The sequence below is a fragment of the Fonsecaea multimorphosa genome (genome assembly GCF_000836435.1).
Source record: "Fonsecaea multimorphosa CBS 102226 unplaced genomic scaffold supercont1.3, whole genome shotgun sequence".
NCBI lineage: Eukaryota > Fungi > Ascomycota > Eurotiomycetes > Chaetothyriales > Herpotrichiellaceae > Fonsecaea > Fonsecaea multimorphosa.
This window is the reverse complement of record NW_015971637.1, coordinates 2,112,751-2,127,623: the sequence shown is the minus strand read 5'-3', so window position 1 is coordinate 2,127,623 and position 14,873 is coordinate 2,112,751. Positions and strand designations below refer to the sequence as shown.

The 14,873-nt window shown below is 52.5% G+C and overlaps 5 protein-coding genes across 5 annotated transcripts; 1 reads left to right on the top strand and 4 right to left on the bottom strand.

Moving 5' to 3' along the window:
• Positions 1-347: 347 nt before the first annotated feature.
• On the bottom strand, positions 348-1,815 carry Z520_02590 (uncharacterized protein; the record flags this gene model as incomplete). Its single annotated transcript, XM_016773103.1, has 3 exons — positions 348-847; positions 900-1,285; positions 1,346-1,815. The coding sequence occupies 3 exons, from the start codon at positions 1,813-1,815 to the stop codon at positions 348-350; spliced, it is 1,356 nt and encodes a 451-aa protein (XP_016636573.1).
• Positions 1,816-3,203: 1,388 nt separating this feature from the next.
• Z520_02589 (uncharacterized protein) lies at positions 3,204-3,890 on the bottom strand (the record flags this gene model as incomplete). The annotated part of the gene is made up of 1 exon (XM_016773102.1): positions 3,204-3,890. The coding sequence occupies one exon, from the start codon at positions 3,888-3,890 to the stop codon at positions 3,204-3,206; it is 687 nt and encodes a 228-aa protein (XP_016636572.1).
• A 1,888-nt stretch (positions 3,891-5,778) lies between these two features.
• Z520_02588 (uncharacterized protein) lies at positions 5,779-6,586 on the bottom strand (the record flags this gene model as incomplete). Its single annotated transcript, XM_016773101.1, has 2 exons — positions 5,779-6,276; positions 6,329-6,586. 2 exons carry the CDS (start codon positions 6,584-6,586, stop codon positions 5,779-5,781), a joined length of 756 nt encoding a protein of 251 aa, XP_016636571.1.
• A 1,742-nt stretch (positions 6,587-8,328) lies between these two features.
• Positions 8,329-10,619, bottom strand: Z520_02587 (uncharacterized protein; the record flags this gene model as incomplete). Its single annotated transcript, XM_016773100.1, has 3 exons — positions 8,329-10,220; positions 10,269-10,436; positions 10,487-10,619. 3 exons carry the CDS (start codon positions 10,617-10,619, stop codon positions 8,329-8,331), a joined length of 2,193 nt encoding a protein of 730 aa, XP_016636570.1.
• A 384-nt stretch (positions 10,620-11,003) lies between these two features.
• Positions 11,004-14,668, top strand: Z520_02586 (uncharacterized protein; the record flags this gene model as incomplete). The annotated part of the gene is made up of 2 exons (XM_016773099.1): positions 11,004-11,163; positions 11,217-14,668. 2 exons carry the CDS (start codon positions 11,004-11,006, stop codon positions 14,666-14,668), a joined length of 3,612 nt encoding a protein of 1,203 aa, XP_016636569.1.
• Positions 14,669-14,873: the final 205 nt, after the last annotated feature.

Genomic DNA, 14,873 nt, shown 5'->3' with positions numbered 1-14,873 from the left:
AAGCTTCAATAAGCCTCATCACTCACGAAGATACTCAAATTTGCCTTCGTGGCTTCGAAACGGGTCTTCGTGCCTTTCTCTCTTAGCCGAGCATCCACTTGATGGGGCCCTTGTTGCTTGTTATACGGCGAACATAAGGTCTTTTTGGCACTGCTGCTTTTTCTACCGCATGGGCTCTTGCAGCCCACCTGGGTTGTCCACATGGCCGCCCAATTCTACGGAGCTAGCGAAACATGCTTGCTGAACAGGAATTCCCCGATGCCATGAGCAGCACCATTGCTTCCCCATCCACTTCCTTTGAATCCTGTCTGTGGGGCGGCAACTGAATTGTCCGTCAGTGAGCAACCTCAAGATGGGCCGAAAAGAACCTTACCGTTGAAGGACATGGTGTGGGAGTTGATTTGGACCTGGCCGAACTCCAAGTCTCGGGCCAGGGCCAGTCCCTTGGCGTGATTCCTTGTAAAGACGGACGCCGAAAGCCCATATGGTGTGTTGTTCGCCAGGGTCACCGCCTCCTCGTCACTCTTGACCACATACAAACTCGCAGATGGGGCGAAGGACTCTTCGCGGGATAACCGAGACTTTGAATTCACATGCGTCAAAATCGAAGGTTCAAGGGAGGCCCGTCCCGTGTAGTTGGCGCTGCCGACGAGGAACTGGGCACCATCAGCGACGGCTTCTTCGAGGATATCGTGGGCGCGTTTTGCTCCCTCTGCGGTGATGGCATGGCCAGCTGAGGGTATAGATTTGGTGGCTTCGATGAGGAGTTGGGAGAACTCCTGGGCCACCTTCTCATGTACGATGATCCGCTCTGTGCCGAAACAGATCTGGCCATGGTGGGCGATGGCTGAGACTCGGTAAGACATGCGTCATGATACCTCGCAGACGGGAGGACATACTTGCTTGCACACAATTCTTCACGGCAGCTTTCAAATCGGCATCTTCCAGGACAATGGCCGGGCTTTGGTCTCCCAGCTCCATCAAAATAGGCTTCAGATGCTTGGCCGCAATACTCCCTATAATCCTCCCAACCGCCGCGCTGCCGATGAATTCGACCTTCCTTAGAGCCGGATGGCTGATTATAGCTTCCGTAACCGCGGGACCGTCAGCACGAGCGCATTGAATCTTGTTCAATACGCCGGCGGGGAGTCCCGCTTCGGCGAAGACTTCCAGTACTAGCTGGTGAGTCCATGGGCACAGCTCAGACGCTTTGAAGACCACGGTACAGCCTGCTGCGAGGGCTGCAGCGATGCCACGACAGGCTAGAATCGTCGGAGCATTCCATCTGTCATTCTGTCAGTGAGAATGTCACTCCGTCAAAGGAGCGGAGATCGATTGTATTCACGGTATGATAGTAAGGACGACACCAACGGGCTCTCGAAACACGAATGAAGTTGTACCAGGAACTTCGGAGTCAGGAATACTCCCACACACGGTTGCAACATTGGCAGACGTCTCCCTCAGAAACTTTGACGCATAAGTTGATTCGAACTCTGGCCAGTGCGGATCACAACTGGTCTCTGGGATCTCTCTTTTGGCCAACTCCTCGGCCTTGGTCTCCAAGATGCCGGCAACTTTATCCAATATTGCTCGGCGCTGAGACAGCGGAGTCTTCCTCCATGTCTTGAATGCATTAGCAGCAGTCTCGACGGCATTGATTCCGACGTCGACGGTGGCACTTTGAGCGTAGTGGATGGTTTCACCGGTTGAACCTTGGATGACAGGGAAGTTCTGGGTTTCAGGCAGAGAGACAACCTCGCCTCCAATAACGTTGGGCACCACGGCAGCGCCAGAAGGAGATCTCTGGAGATACATTGTGGAAGGTATTTCAGCTGAGAATAGTTGTTCGATACTCGTAGATGCCACACTCGAGCTGGTGATGGAGTATAAATACTTCCAGAACACACCAACCTGAAGTCACATGGGTCAGGCCGCCAGGCCACCAGTCTCGATTCTTATGTCGTGTATGTCGAAGTCACGCCTCTTAAACTGGCTGGCTAGTAATGTAACGTAAATGACAACGCCACCCGTGTCCCAATGCAGCAATTTCTCGGACATGGGGGGCCTAGGCATACCGTTCATTGCACTGGGAGACTATTCTGATTCCATGATCGGCCCTACCGTGGTTCCTATCTTACCTTCAGTACCCAAGCTTTATCGCGGATACCAAACTCGCCAGTGGGGTGTTCCTGCACGCTGTACGCAAAGATAGGATGGTGCGCTCATGTGAAGCCCCAATTTGTCGGACAAGGAGTCAAAGAAACGACATTCTTCGCCCGTTCGAGATAGCTGGTCCTGGATATCCTTCCATAGTAGTGCTTAAGAACCCACAGTGTTTGTTACTCGGCAGATTCGGCCCGCTGGATGTGCGGACCTTTCGATGCTGTCTTCATCAGCATTAACGCAAAGGAAGTGGTCTATTACACGAATTCCCTGCACTACCCACCTCGAAGCAAACAAGAGCTTAAGCGCAGGCGTAAGTGGCATTCCTCTCTTCCCCGAACCTGAAAGTCAAGACATGAGGAAACAGGAGAGGTCTTGGTTTCACAGCCTAGTGAAGACATAGGAAACTGTTACTCACACCCTGCACCGCGAGAAGGTGCCTCTCTATTGCAGGGCGTCCTCCTCTTTCCAAAGTCCCACAGGACCGATTCTCTACCACTTTTTGAGTGGATGTTGCGAGTCTACTTTGAGACCCGTAGGATTTGTAGGCTTTTACTGCTCACGTCGATCCATGGCCTTCTGCTTCTTCTGCTTCTTTCTATCTGGAGAACGAGCTCCTTCTCCTCCCCAACCACCTGCGGAGTGACTTGTGACGTGTTTTGAGGCGTTTTCTGAGCAGACTAGAAGCACGTCAGAAAGGATTAGTGGAATTGCCACTGAGTCATACGTGATTGGAACTTCCCAAACGTTAATAACGGCCCCATGAAGGAGTGGTGCTCGTATGGGCACTGTTGGTGCTATCAATGCTGCATTGCTTTCGTCGATTCTGTTGTTGTGGTAAATGTACTTGGTGTTGATGTTTCATGGCAGGTGTTGCAGGAAATATTATCGCAGATGCTGCCTCTTTGGCGATGCCATAGATGAAGTATGTTGCTGATAGATAGGTAGCCCATCCGATAGACACGGCGGTTTAGACGGCCGTATATGTTGCTGGTTTTTTCTGAGTTGGCGATGAAATGATTGTATATGAAATATTCGCGTCAATAGCCCGGAGCGCGTTCAAACATTGATGCTGGCATATCAATGCTGTGAGTGCTCATGCTGAAGGCTGGGTTGATGTGAAAGGATTGAGGCTGAAGTGATGGGCAAAGTGGGTACAAGCCAGGTGGTGGTGGTAGTGATGGTGAAGGAGAAGGAGCTGGTGAATGAGAGGTGCCGTAGGGCTGTTGTTGATATTGATAGAGATGATCATATGCACAGAACGAAGGAGGGCACCATTCCTGTTGAAAAGGAAATGGTGGTAAATACCCCTGCTGAGGGGGAGTAAGAGGTCGAGGAGTCAAGTGCTCCTGCCTGTAAGGAGCGGGTGCCGGGAATGTGGCACATGCTGAAGTCGGTTCTGGTGTTGCCGGCCTTGATAGGGAGAAGATGGTTGAAATGGTTTGAAGAACTGTGATCATGTAGTTGTGTCCGTGATCCGATGTTCCACTTTGGCTATGAAACTCGGCTGTCTTCTTTCGTAGCTCGAATGCTGTTGCAAGGTTTTCCGCCATGTTCTCAGGCATTCGGATTCCGTCCCGAACGGCTGAAACGGCCAGCTGGAGATGATCGTTCAGGGGAATTGTACTCGGGCGGTTGTAGAGAGCCCTCATCCAGCACAGAACATTGTCTGTAGCTTGTTTGTATTGGCTGTACATCTTTCCGTACTCTGGATCAAGGATAGCCATGTTGTACCGATGTTCTGAATATGCGCAGATAACTGTAGATGTCGGTAAGATTGGGATTGAATTCGAACGAGTTGTCCAAAATGAGCGGTATATCGAGCGATTTGCGTCCGTTGGTGCATCCGGATCTGCAGAGAAGGAGTATGCGCTGAAGTCGATGCTCTGAGAGCGAGTGTAGGCTGATTGTGCTGAGTATTTCGTTGCTTACTGTTCAGAGTGCTGTGTGTGTGTGTTTGTGGTTTGATTCTGTCGAGGGCAGACAAAGGAAAGGAGCGGAAATGGAGCATTTATACTCGGAGAGGAAAGAGTCACCAAGCTAATATCTCAGACACAGCTGTACCAAGCTGTATTGATGGGCAAAGGAAAACTGATGGAAAAGTTTCTTTTGGACCTACCATGCCCATAGTTACTCACCAACGTTGGTCAATGCGTTGATTGAGCAAAGAAGTAGCATCTCATCCGACTCATCTAGTTCGATGATTGGTTGCATTCTGTGAAAGAGCTGTCGGCCCAATTGATGCCATGTGTGTTTAACCCTGGCTCAGCCCGGTGGGGACGAGTTGGTGGAGAGATCGTGAAGACTGATCTGGGAAAGCGCCGTACAGACCTGAGCGTGGACATGGCGCCCAATCAAAAAGGTGTAGGAACTCTCATGTGGCCAGGTTTGCATTGAATATGGTTTGCCTGTGGGGATTCGAGAAGAAGATCTGCTCACCTTCAGACCTTTCCCCGGGTGGGTCATGGTAGAGTAGCTGGAGGGCTCTCTGTATCTGCAGTGGAGCCCAAAGAAGCGCGTAGACCTCAAGGCAAGCGCGCATCAGTGCTTCCCATCAAGCCGGAAACTTGTGTTTGCGCGCAGCGTTGTAGGCAAAGCACTTTACCGTTAAAAAGCGGACTGAACCTCAGCGTAGGCCAGATTCTTCATTCCAGGTCTTCTAACTGAATGTGTGGCTGGAAATATAGACTGTATGGGGTGTAATGATTTCGTCGCCGCAGGAGGACGTGGTGGTCAATGCGCGTCGACGCGTAGCTTGGAACAATGTTTGGACCTGATACTGTGTCCATTGGTAGGTTGTCCGAGCCATGTTGTGCCATGAGAAAGCACCAATTGACATCGGTGTGAGTGGAGTGTAGACCAGATGCTTAGACTTTGAACCAGACTCGAAACAAAGTCTATGTCAAGTGTCAACTCGGCAATAATGGGGCAAAGAGAGCCCACCGAAACCCCAGGCGGCAGAAAGAAGGGAGAATCAGCATTGAACTGCCAGGAGGTGTACACGAAGTCGGGTCCCTTGGCCTCGAACATCTGCCTGCCAGCAATCGCAGGGAGAACCGAGATTTAAAGGTGTAGCGTGTGTCCAAATGTGTAGGCTACGAAGTGTGAGGGTGTTCTTGCAAAGAAGCTCGAGTGAGGCAGGAAGATGCGTCGCAGAGTTGACCTGCTCCGCGCTACGAGTGGCGATCTTTTTGATGCTGATGAGATGCGGGTGTCTCGAACGAAGAGAAGAGAAGTGAGTGAGGAAGTGAGTTGCGATAGGCGGCCTCGCTCTAGCTACGAGGTTCTCGGTACATGGGCGAGCTCGGATCAATTCCGGAAAAACCTCTTTCCGTTCTGCCCTACTGAGTACCCGGCGAGCCGGTACATTGTGAGCTGTGGGAAAGAAGCACAATAAGAACGAGTGTATAGATCATTCAGTAGGTAAGAGTTGCCATTCTCTCGGAAATATCTGGGGTATATATTCCAGCAATATGAAGTTCCCGACCAACTTCGCAAATTCTCAATATCCAAGAGTACCACCCACTATGCGGGCATCAGTGGCCCCCCAAAATCCCATGTAACCAACGCCGTGCGAAGTGAAAACACAGTCAGGTTTGAAAGCATATTACTTTACTATTTGTAAAACCAGTAGGTCGCCGAGTAGTCCACGCTGAAATCCGCAGGCATGTCTGCACATGTCGCCGGGGGCTGTCCACCAGCGGTGCTCACGCGGTAGACAGCCTTGATGTCGCTTTCGGTGGTGGATCGAGATGTCAGGTAGAGCCAAGGGACCGCGCCGTTGCCATTGCCGCTGACTCCGGGCACTGCGTTGGCCGGTGCATCGGAGGAGTTTACCTTCTGTGCAAAGATGGTGCCGAAGTCGGGAGACTCGGGGGTGTCAAAAGCAAACACCGGCGTGGTGGTGTTAGCGAAGAAGTGATGGGATGAAAGTTGAAGCTCAGAGGGCGCAAGAGGAGCAGATGGATCAGCTGGCAGAGGGTATTGTAATGCCAGGTTGGGGATGAGGCCGAGGAGATCTGGGTAGTCGGCCGCTACACACGAGGCGTTGTAGAATCTTGCGACAGCTCCGACTGCTGCAGGGGTGGCTGTGGCATTGGCGCATGTGTAGTTCTGTTTAACGTCAGTATGTCGTTGGCCAAGAAAAGAGAGACAAAACTCGTACCTGAACACCTCTGCCTACAACAACATGCTCAAGGACCAATCCCGCCGGACTGGGCAGTGGCGTCGGTGCGATGGGCATAGCAGCGTTTGACAAATCACAAGTTGGCGATGGTTGACCAGGCGATTGAGCCTGCTGCATATATTGGAAGACAACGTCGAAGTAGCCAGCTAATGTCGGCGTCCACTCGAAGGTATCGCGAGTGAGCGGTGCGGCCATCAGCGTAGGCGCCAACGACGCGAGCAGCATAGAGTACTTCATTTTGTGAAAAGAATGTTGTAAATGGTATTAATGAAGGGAATTGTCTGGCCCGCAGATTCTTTTGAGACTGCTAAGGAAAGATTGGCACGGATTAATGAGTTGCTGGAATGTGCTGTTGGAAATGAGAGGAAAGACTGTATATGAGGAGCTGAAGAGGTCAGAGGCCATTGTCGAGACCAGCCGCCGCATTATATCAACTTGTAAAGTGGACTGGTATAGCGACCACGGATAGGATGGTTGCTATTCTGACGGTGGAGCTTGGTCGAGAAGGCAGTGTTTCTATCTTGAGGTCGTTGCATTTGCAATTGGCTCGCCAGCCACGGTGGAGGCTGCTTGGCCGCATGAGCGCTGCATGAGTGCTGCAAGAGGCGGCAAGGGAGATTGTCGGCTGCGTGTCTGATCGACGAGGGTCCCTGGGTGTCCGGTGTAATAATAGATGGACAATTGGCGCGTGCGGCAGCAGAAACCCTGGGATTTTGGAGCCTCTTGTGCTCTCTTGGTTAGACTGGCACCCAACTGGCATCCAACTGGCACCCTGAGGATCTGGCCAGCAAGTATTCGGTTTGCTGATCGGCTGGCCGCATGCTGGCCTCCGACGCCCAAGCCCGGTCTTCCTATCGGTTCCCTTCAGGCGTCCTCGGAAGTTCGTCTGGTTAATTCCTTGCCGCCGGCCAGCCGCCAGCCACCGTCTCACAGGCCCAATCCCAGAGTGTTTGATCCCAAGGGAACTGCATGACGTGCATATGTGGCCCACATAGCGGATACGCCCTGTTGAGGAGGCGTCGAATTCGCTCTCCGAGTCGTTCTCTGCTATGTCCGCGTCCAGACAGTTCCTTTCTTCGGCTGGGTATTCGTTTCATGTTTTTGGACACGGGTATCCAATCGAATTGCTGTCGGCGCTTGTCTTAGGACTTATAACCGATGCCTAGGGAACTTGGGCGAGAGGAAGCAAGTCTCTGAGGCCCTCCCATTCCCACGGCCAGGCCATTGTCATCTGCCAAGTTGCCTCGCACACTGTACCACACATGCGCGCAGTGGCAACAACCAAGACAAATTTCTCAGGCTCGATCGGGTGATGCTCTTCGGTGCTAAGTACAGAAACATGCTGCGCGCAATTGATGCTTACCAAGACACGCGAGACCTTGGAGTCGAATCCTAGCTGTGTCCGCAAGGAATGCCCAAGGAGCCCAAGACACGTCTTTTGGGTCCCACGAGGTATCCTCACGCTGACTATGAGAGCCAGTGTCGTATTCGGAGATTCGGTACCGACAGAGTCAGGGGAGAATCATGGCTCGTACCGAGTGTAGCGGTATTACGTGCGGAGGTGCGTGCGTAGACCACATTCCTCATCGTCGTCCGTGCTTACTTCCAGCGATCCGACCATTTACGTCAGCCTCGACTTTGCCTCTTGGAGTTGTATCGAGACGTTTACCAAGCTGGAGTCTTGATCGTAATATTTGCGCGGAGTACGGCTTAGAAAGCCGCAGCGAGTCCATCTAACATCCCTCGCAATACCCTGCTGTGATCTAGTGCTCACTCCGAAGGATCCCGCATCAACATCGGGCGTGTACCGGCCCAGGAGAGGTCGTCTGCCCGAATGACCGCAATCTACAGACTTCAAACTGAAGGACACGTGAGAAGCAACAGGATACTCGCTACAACGAAAACAGAAGCCACCGGCCATGTAAAATCCGTTGGGAATTCACGAACACCCCTAGCAAAGCGAATTTGTCCGTCACAAGCTATCCAAATTCCTGCTGATGCCAGTCAGGATCGTGGGATTCAGGTGATCGAAGGCCTGCGCCGCCCACTGCTGCCGCTGCCGCTTCGCCCAGATGGACAACCTTTCGATCCACATCTGCGGTGCCCATCCAGTAGAGCATTACGAACACCAGCATATGAAGTGCAAGACAATAGCCAGCAAAGAGATTGCGTGAAGTCCTGGTCGCGAGAACGACCCTCGTCAGCGAAAATATAATCCTTTCTGGGAAGCTCATGCGTTTGTAGGCACGTGTCGCTTCTCGGCCACGAAAGGCGGCAAAAGGAGAGATATTGGCCTCGTATTGCGATTTCCAGCGGCTGGTAGTTGAGTCATCCACATGGATCGAGGTGTGTCCTGGTGCCCCGTGGTAAGCGGAAGACGTGGCTGGACCTCGATTGTATGCAGAGATATATCGCGTTTTTTCGTACAAATTCAAGTTGTCCTTCTGAAGCGAGGCAACTTCTTGACGCAGCGAAGTGACGGTCGCGTAAGTTTTGGATAGCTCTTCCTCAAGTTGTTGGTTCTTCTGTTTGAACCGATCTCTTTGAGCCTGGATCATCGGCAAAATGCCAGATCCTCCCCCAGCTGGATCTCCCCCTCGCAGTGACTCCAAGGTGTTGGTTCTCGGCTGCATGTCGTAGCCCGAGATGATTGAGGATGTGGGTGATGCCCTTCCTCTCCGCAAAGAGCCCATAGGATGCCGAGATACGTAAGTGCCGGCGACAGACATCCCCGAAGAGGGCAGTGCGTTTACAGCCTCCTCTTGTACGCGCATAAGATCGTTCTCCAGGGTTGAAGACAGCTTCTGAGACTTCTCCAACTCGGCATTCGTCCGGGACAGCTCTTCTTGAAGATCTTCAAGCTGCCGTTGAAGGTCTTGGTGCGACACTCGCAATAACGTCAGCTCGTTGGTCAGCTTTTTGTTGCGTGCGAGCAGCAGCTGCTCCAAAGATTGCTTCGTGCCGTTCTCTACCAACCCGTCCATAGCAGCCTCGTCCCCATCTTCATCGTCGCCAATTGACAGTTCAATTGACCGAAGAGTATCTAGCTCCCGTCTCAGATCCTCATAGTCGGACCATTTACTGACCTTTGTCCGTAGCTCCTCATTCTCATTTGCGAGTTGAGACCGCTGCCTGTCAACTTGACGTAGCTTATTGTCCCAATCTCTCTTTTCCGTGTCTCTCTCGAACCTGGCGGACTCAATTTTTCGAAGAAGGGAAGAGTTTTCGGACTGCAGGCGTAAAAAGGAAGGGTCATCTTCGATACTATGATTCTCAACAGCCTGGGAAGTGGCTCTGGCAAGGTCGACTCGAAGCTGTTCGTTCCTTGCTTCGATTTCGGCAAGACGGGCAGTTGTCTTCTCTAGCTCATAGGTCATCATCTCTAGTTCTGCAGCCGCAGCTTTAGACGATGCGGCTTCAGCCGACCCATCTTGAAGCCTCTGAGACACTTCGTAGCTGGCTTTCAATTCTTTAAGGAGTCTGTCTTGGTTTTCGACCTTGTCTTCCAGAAAGCGCTCTTTGGCAGTCCAGTTGTTCTGTTTCTCCTCCAGGACGTTTTCCCATTTGGCTTCGACCTCTTGCACCAGCGTACTCGTTCCGGCCTCGGCATCTTTCCGGGCTTTGCTTTCGTCCTGCAGCTTTCGTTCTGTTTCTTCGAGCTGAGCTGTCAGTCTACTGACCCTAGCGAGCAGTTGCTGGTTCTCAGAAGTGAGCTTGGGTACTGTGTCCTCGGATGCAACCAGAGAGTCGACCGAGGCTTCGAGGAGAGGAAAGGGATCCGGAGCCTCAGACAAGGATTGGTATAGTTGGAGGAATGCGGACGATGAAGTCTTGCCGTGGCCAGTGATCAGGTCAATGAAGGTTTGGTACGCTGCAAGCAGTTAATTTCGGAACCTGTTCCTGCATGTGGGAAACCAACATTTCAAGAGCGTCTTATATTCAGTCAACTTCGCTGCATCCTCCAATTTTCGAAAGTCTTTCGTCTTCTGGGCAAGTTCCTTCCGCTCGAGCAAGGCATCTCTCTGCTGGGCGACTATTTCAGAGGCTGTGGAATCCAATTGAGGCATCAACGAGGAAAGGTCGATGTCTGATGAGTTAGCCCGCAGCATGAACACGAGGTACTGGACGTGAACTTACTCCGCCATGCTGCGATTGCCTTCTGGAACTTGTTTTCTGCCTCGACGGGAGGCCGATCTAGTGTGTCTTCAGGCCGGTGGGCATCATCCTCTGCCTGAGGGGCATTGACCTCTGACACCACCATTGCGTCCATGTTGTCGACAGGCCAGGGGGTTTATTGGTGCTCCCGATTGAAATGTGGCCGACTTGGAGGCATCATCAGCGGTAGAACATCAATCGACTTCTGCTGTTAGAGCGAAAAGGTGAGGTAAGCCTATGAAAGCGTTTGAATCAACGTCAAACGCGTCAACAGTAGCGACAACAAAATGGAAGATCTGGCCTAGTAGTGTGAAATGGGGAGACTGCACCTCGAAACCGAATATCCCGCAGTACCTGCGCTTAGACCAGACTGCTCCGCTTCCCGCCATCAACCGCGATCCTAAGTCGAGTTACACTTACTATTATTTCAGACAAGCTTCTCAGACTGCTCGCAGCTATGGATGTACTCGATCGATCTCCCTGAAACTTGAAGCAGCAAATGGATGAAGCCAATCCATATAACCAGCGCCCTGCAAAGCGCCAGAAGCTGGCCGCGCCGGCACCAGGCCCATATGTCCTTCGTGCCGTTCTCGAGGACATCCCACTGGCAGCGGACGATGGTGATGCAGAAGTATCGATTACATGTGTAGAATATTGGAGTAGGTGAGGCTGTGTATCCTGGACCTCCCGCAAGCCTCTCACGGTCGTTCAGACAACAATTTATACATCGGAACCTCTGCGGCTGAAATCCTGCACCTGGTCTCGATCCCTTCTGATCAGGACGACGACAATGCTCCTTCCACCTTCATTCTAGCCTCCCGATTGCAACCCAGCGGCCATGCCGCTTCAGCCGACTCCCCAAATGCGCCAGGCATCCAGCAGATCCTTGTCCTGCCCGGTCCTCTGAAAGCCTGCGTATTATGCAACGGCGTTGTCTCGTTTTACTCACTTCCAGAGTTCAGTCCGGCATTTCCTAACAGGGAACCCACTGGGGTCCAGTGGATTGGTGGCATCGACGAAAATGAAGACAAAGAGAACCCGGAAGGCCCTGTGGTGATGATCGCAAACTCTCGCAGAATCATCTTGGTCCGTGTGGGTGAGAGGCTGCGATCGCTGAGAAATAACATCGAATATCCCGGCTGTTTGAGATCAAGTCGAAGAGACACCATTGCATGCGTGGCCGACGACACGAGCTATGCGCTCTTGGAGGTGGAACACCAGCAGAAGATTCCACTGTTTCCCATCTCGTCGCAGCCCACGGACGATGAGATTCTGGCCGATAATGGAGGTAGATCTCCAGCACGGTCTCCTCCACCTGCTGAAGCAGCTGGTCATGGTCGAAGTACAAGCATGGGGAACCTGATAGGCTCTACAGAGGACAGAAGGGACAGTCCTCACAGGCGCCAGGAGTCTGCCTATCTAATGCCTCCTGATGACACGGCATCGGCTGGTTCAGGCCAACCCGCATTACCATCTACCGACGTTGCAGCTCCCGACGGAAGTGCTGATGGGAGCGCACGACCGAGAGCGCGTCCTCGGGCGTCGACCGAGGCACTGCCCTCCAGATCATCTGCTGCAACGAACAGCAAGCATTCTCATAAGCGTCTCAAGCCACATATCCTCTCGCCGTTTCCGACTGAATTCATGCTAACAACTGGCACAACAGAGTCTGAGCCTGGTGTTGGTATGTTCGTCAACCTGGATGGTGATGTTGTCCGAGGGACCATTGACTTTGAAAGCTATCCTGAGGATCTGCTCCTGGACAACTTTGCTGTGCCAGAAAATGAAGGAGCCCCACGCTCGGAAGATGAAGGCAAAATTATCTTTGCTCTTTTGCGGAAAGTTGAGGAAGGCATCGCAGAGAGGAAATTGGAAATACAGCTGGTCGAGAATGCATCTGAGCTGGCTCATCCTCGCACGTGTGTTGCCCTGCCGTCAAGCGGCTTCGAGAATGCTCCCGCTGGCTTGCACCACACGCTAAGTACGCATAACCATTTCTTCAAAGCCCCCGGAGAACTGCTGCAACTGGTGCCACTTTCCGTCAAACCATTGCATCATCGAGAAAGCGCTCAAGGCGAGGGTGATCCGAGGACACAGTCCGCCATGGAGCAGGTGGAGCAAGAGCGCGCTCTGTTCGACAGTCAATCTTTGAGCACGCCTGTAGAGCCGTCGAATGAGCTTGTGAAGAAGCGCGCTACTGAAGAGGAAAAGCTTGCCCGTCGCTTCGGACGCGCCTTCACGAGAAATTTGGTTTGGCACGGGAAAGATCTACTCATGATCTTGCAAAATCCTTTGATTTCGCAGCTCGAGTACCGTCTGATGCAGTACATGGTCGACAGTCAACCCGCCAATGTAATCCCTGGTCAAATCTTTGGGTTCTTGGCCAGCATACACGGTCGCGAACCGAAGGATGAGACAGAGTTTCTTACGCTGAACTATATCAGACAGAAGGCTAGTCTGATTCTGTTTTTACATTTGGAGACACAGCTTTCGGGTTCCTCGGCCCTTCAAGACATATTCCGAGCTGTTGAAAACACGCTACATGATGGAGGATTGGATCCGCGGATCGTGCTGCTTCTTTTACCTCCGCTGTCATCGGAGGTCTTGTACGGGCCGGAAGGCATCTGGCTCCATCAAGGTATGGCAGACCTGCTGCAGGACCATCCATCACCAGTTTTTCATTTCGAGGATGCTCCTACTGAATTCTGGATGATGATGAGACACTTCTTGATGCTGTGGCAAGAGAAGCGCGGGTACGGAAGCATTGCAGACGACAAGCACGTCTTTGATTCCGTGGATGCGGCGCTTCTTCATGTCTTGCTCTATTTGGACCAAGCTTTGCCCACAGATAGTCCTGCCCAGAGATCAGTTCGGACCAAATTGCACAATGTCGTTGATCAATGGAAGGGCGATTTTGAGCGTGCGACATTGCTTTTGGAAAGGTACAACCGGCTTTACGTTCTGAGCCGGCTGTACCAGAGTAAGAAACAAGCTCAGGATGTCCTCGCGACGTGGAAACGGATCATAGATGGAGAGAAGGATGTGGATTACGGTTCAAATATTGGCTACGTGGAAGGTCAACTACGCCGTTATTTGACAGTCATTCGAGATGTCGATCTTGTCCAAGCCTACACCCTGTGGCTCGCTCAGCGAAATCCAGACCTCGCCGTCCAAGTCTTCACAGATGACGCTGCACGGGTGAAGTTCAGCCCTCAAGAAGTTGTCCTACTACTCAAGGAACAAGCGCCAGGGGCAGTCCAGCAGTACCTGGAATATCTCGTCTTTGGCAAACACCTCGGGCAGTACGCCGATGACCTGATAGGCTATTACCTCGACTCAGTTCTCACTGTCCTGGAAAAGTCCGAATCCGCTCGTGCGTCGCTAGCAGAGAGCTATTCGACATACCGAGCTCTTGAGTCGCCCAAGCCGACCTACCTCGACTTCATCCACCAAAACGCGCCCCGGGAGCCATGGTGGCAATCACGGCTCCGTCTTCTCCAACTCCTAGGAAGTGGCGCGTACGCAACCACGGGCACCAACGACGCCGGGAAGGATCTGACTTATTCGGTCTCCATGGTCCTCGAGCGCCTGGCACCTTTCTCCTCCTACCTAGTTTCAGAATCCGTCATCCTCGATGCGCGTCAAGGGCGTCACAAAGAAGCCCTTCGCCTTCTAACCCACGGATTGGGCGACTACGATACGGCCACACGATACTGCTACTTCGGCCGTCCCTCGCCTCCCTCATCCTACCCGATTGACCCATCTACCTTGCCCTCCCGAGCAAGCCAGACCGAACTCTTCACCTTCCTCTTTGGCGAATTCCTCTCCATCTCCGACGTCGAAGACCGCCTGGAACGCACATCCCACCTGCTCGGAAAATTCGCCAGCTTTTTCGACCCTTTACAGATCCTGGAGGACATCCCGGATGACTGGACGGTGGAGATGCTGAGTGAGTTTCTCGTGAGGAGTTTCCGTGCTGCCACGACCGAGAGGAACCAGCTCGTAATCATGAAGGCGTTGAGCGCGGCGCAGAACCTCATCAGGCAGGTCGAGTTCGTGGAGCTGTGTGAGAAGATTGGTCCAAAGATCGAGACGGGAGGTGAGGGTGAAGAAGGTGGACAGGGTCAGGGTCAGGAAGGGTATGAAGAGCTTGCAACAGGCTGACGTGAGGGGAAGTTGATGGAGGGCTGGGAGACATGGAAGTTTTCAACCTCACTTCGTCCGCATAGGGCTACAAACTTGACCTTGAAACATTGTTTTATATCAGCGGCAGCACACATGATCCATGTTTCCCTGTATTGAGCGTCTTCCCTGCCATACTTGGGCGAATCTGGCAGCCCTTTCAATGAGTCCCAACCCAGTCTCACTA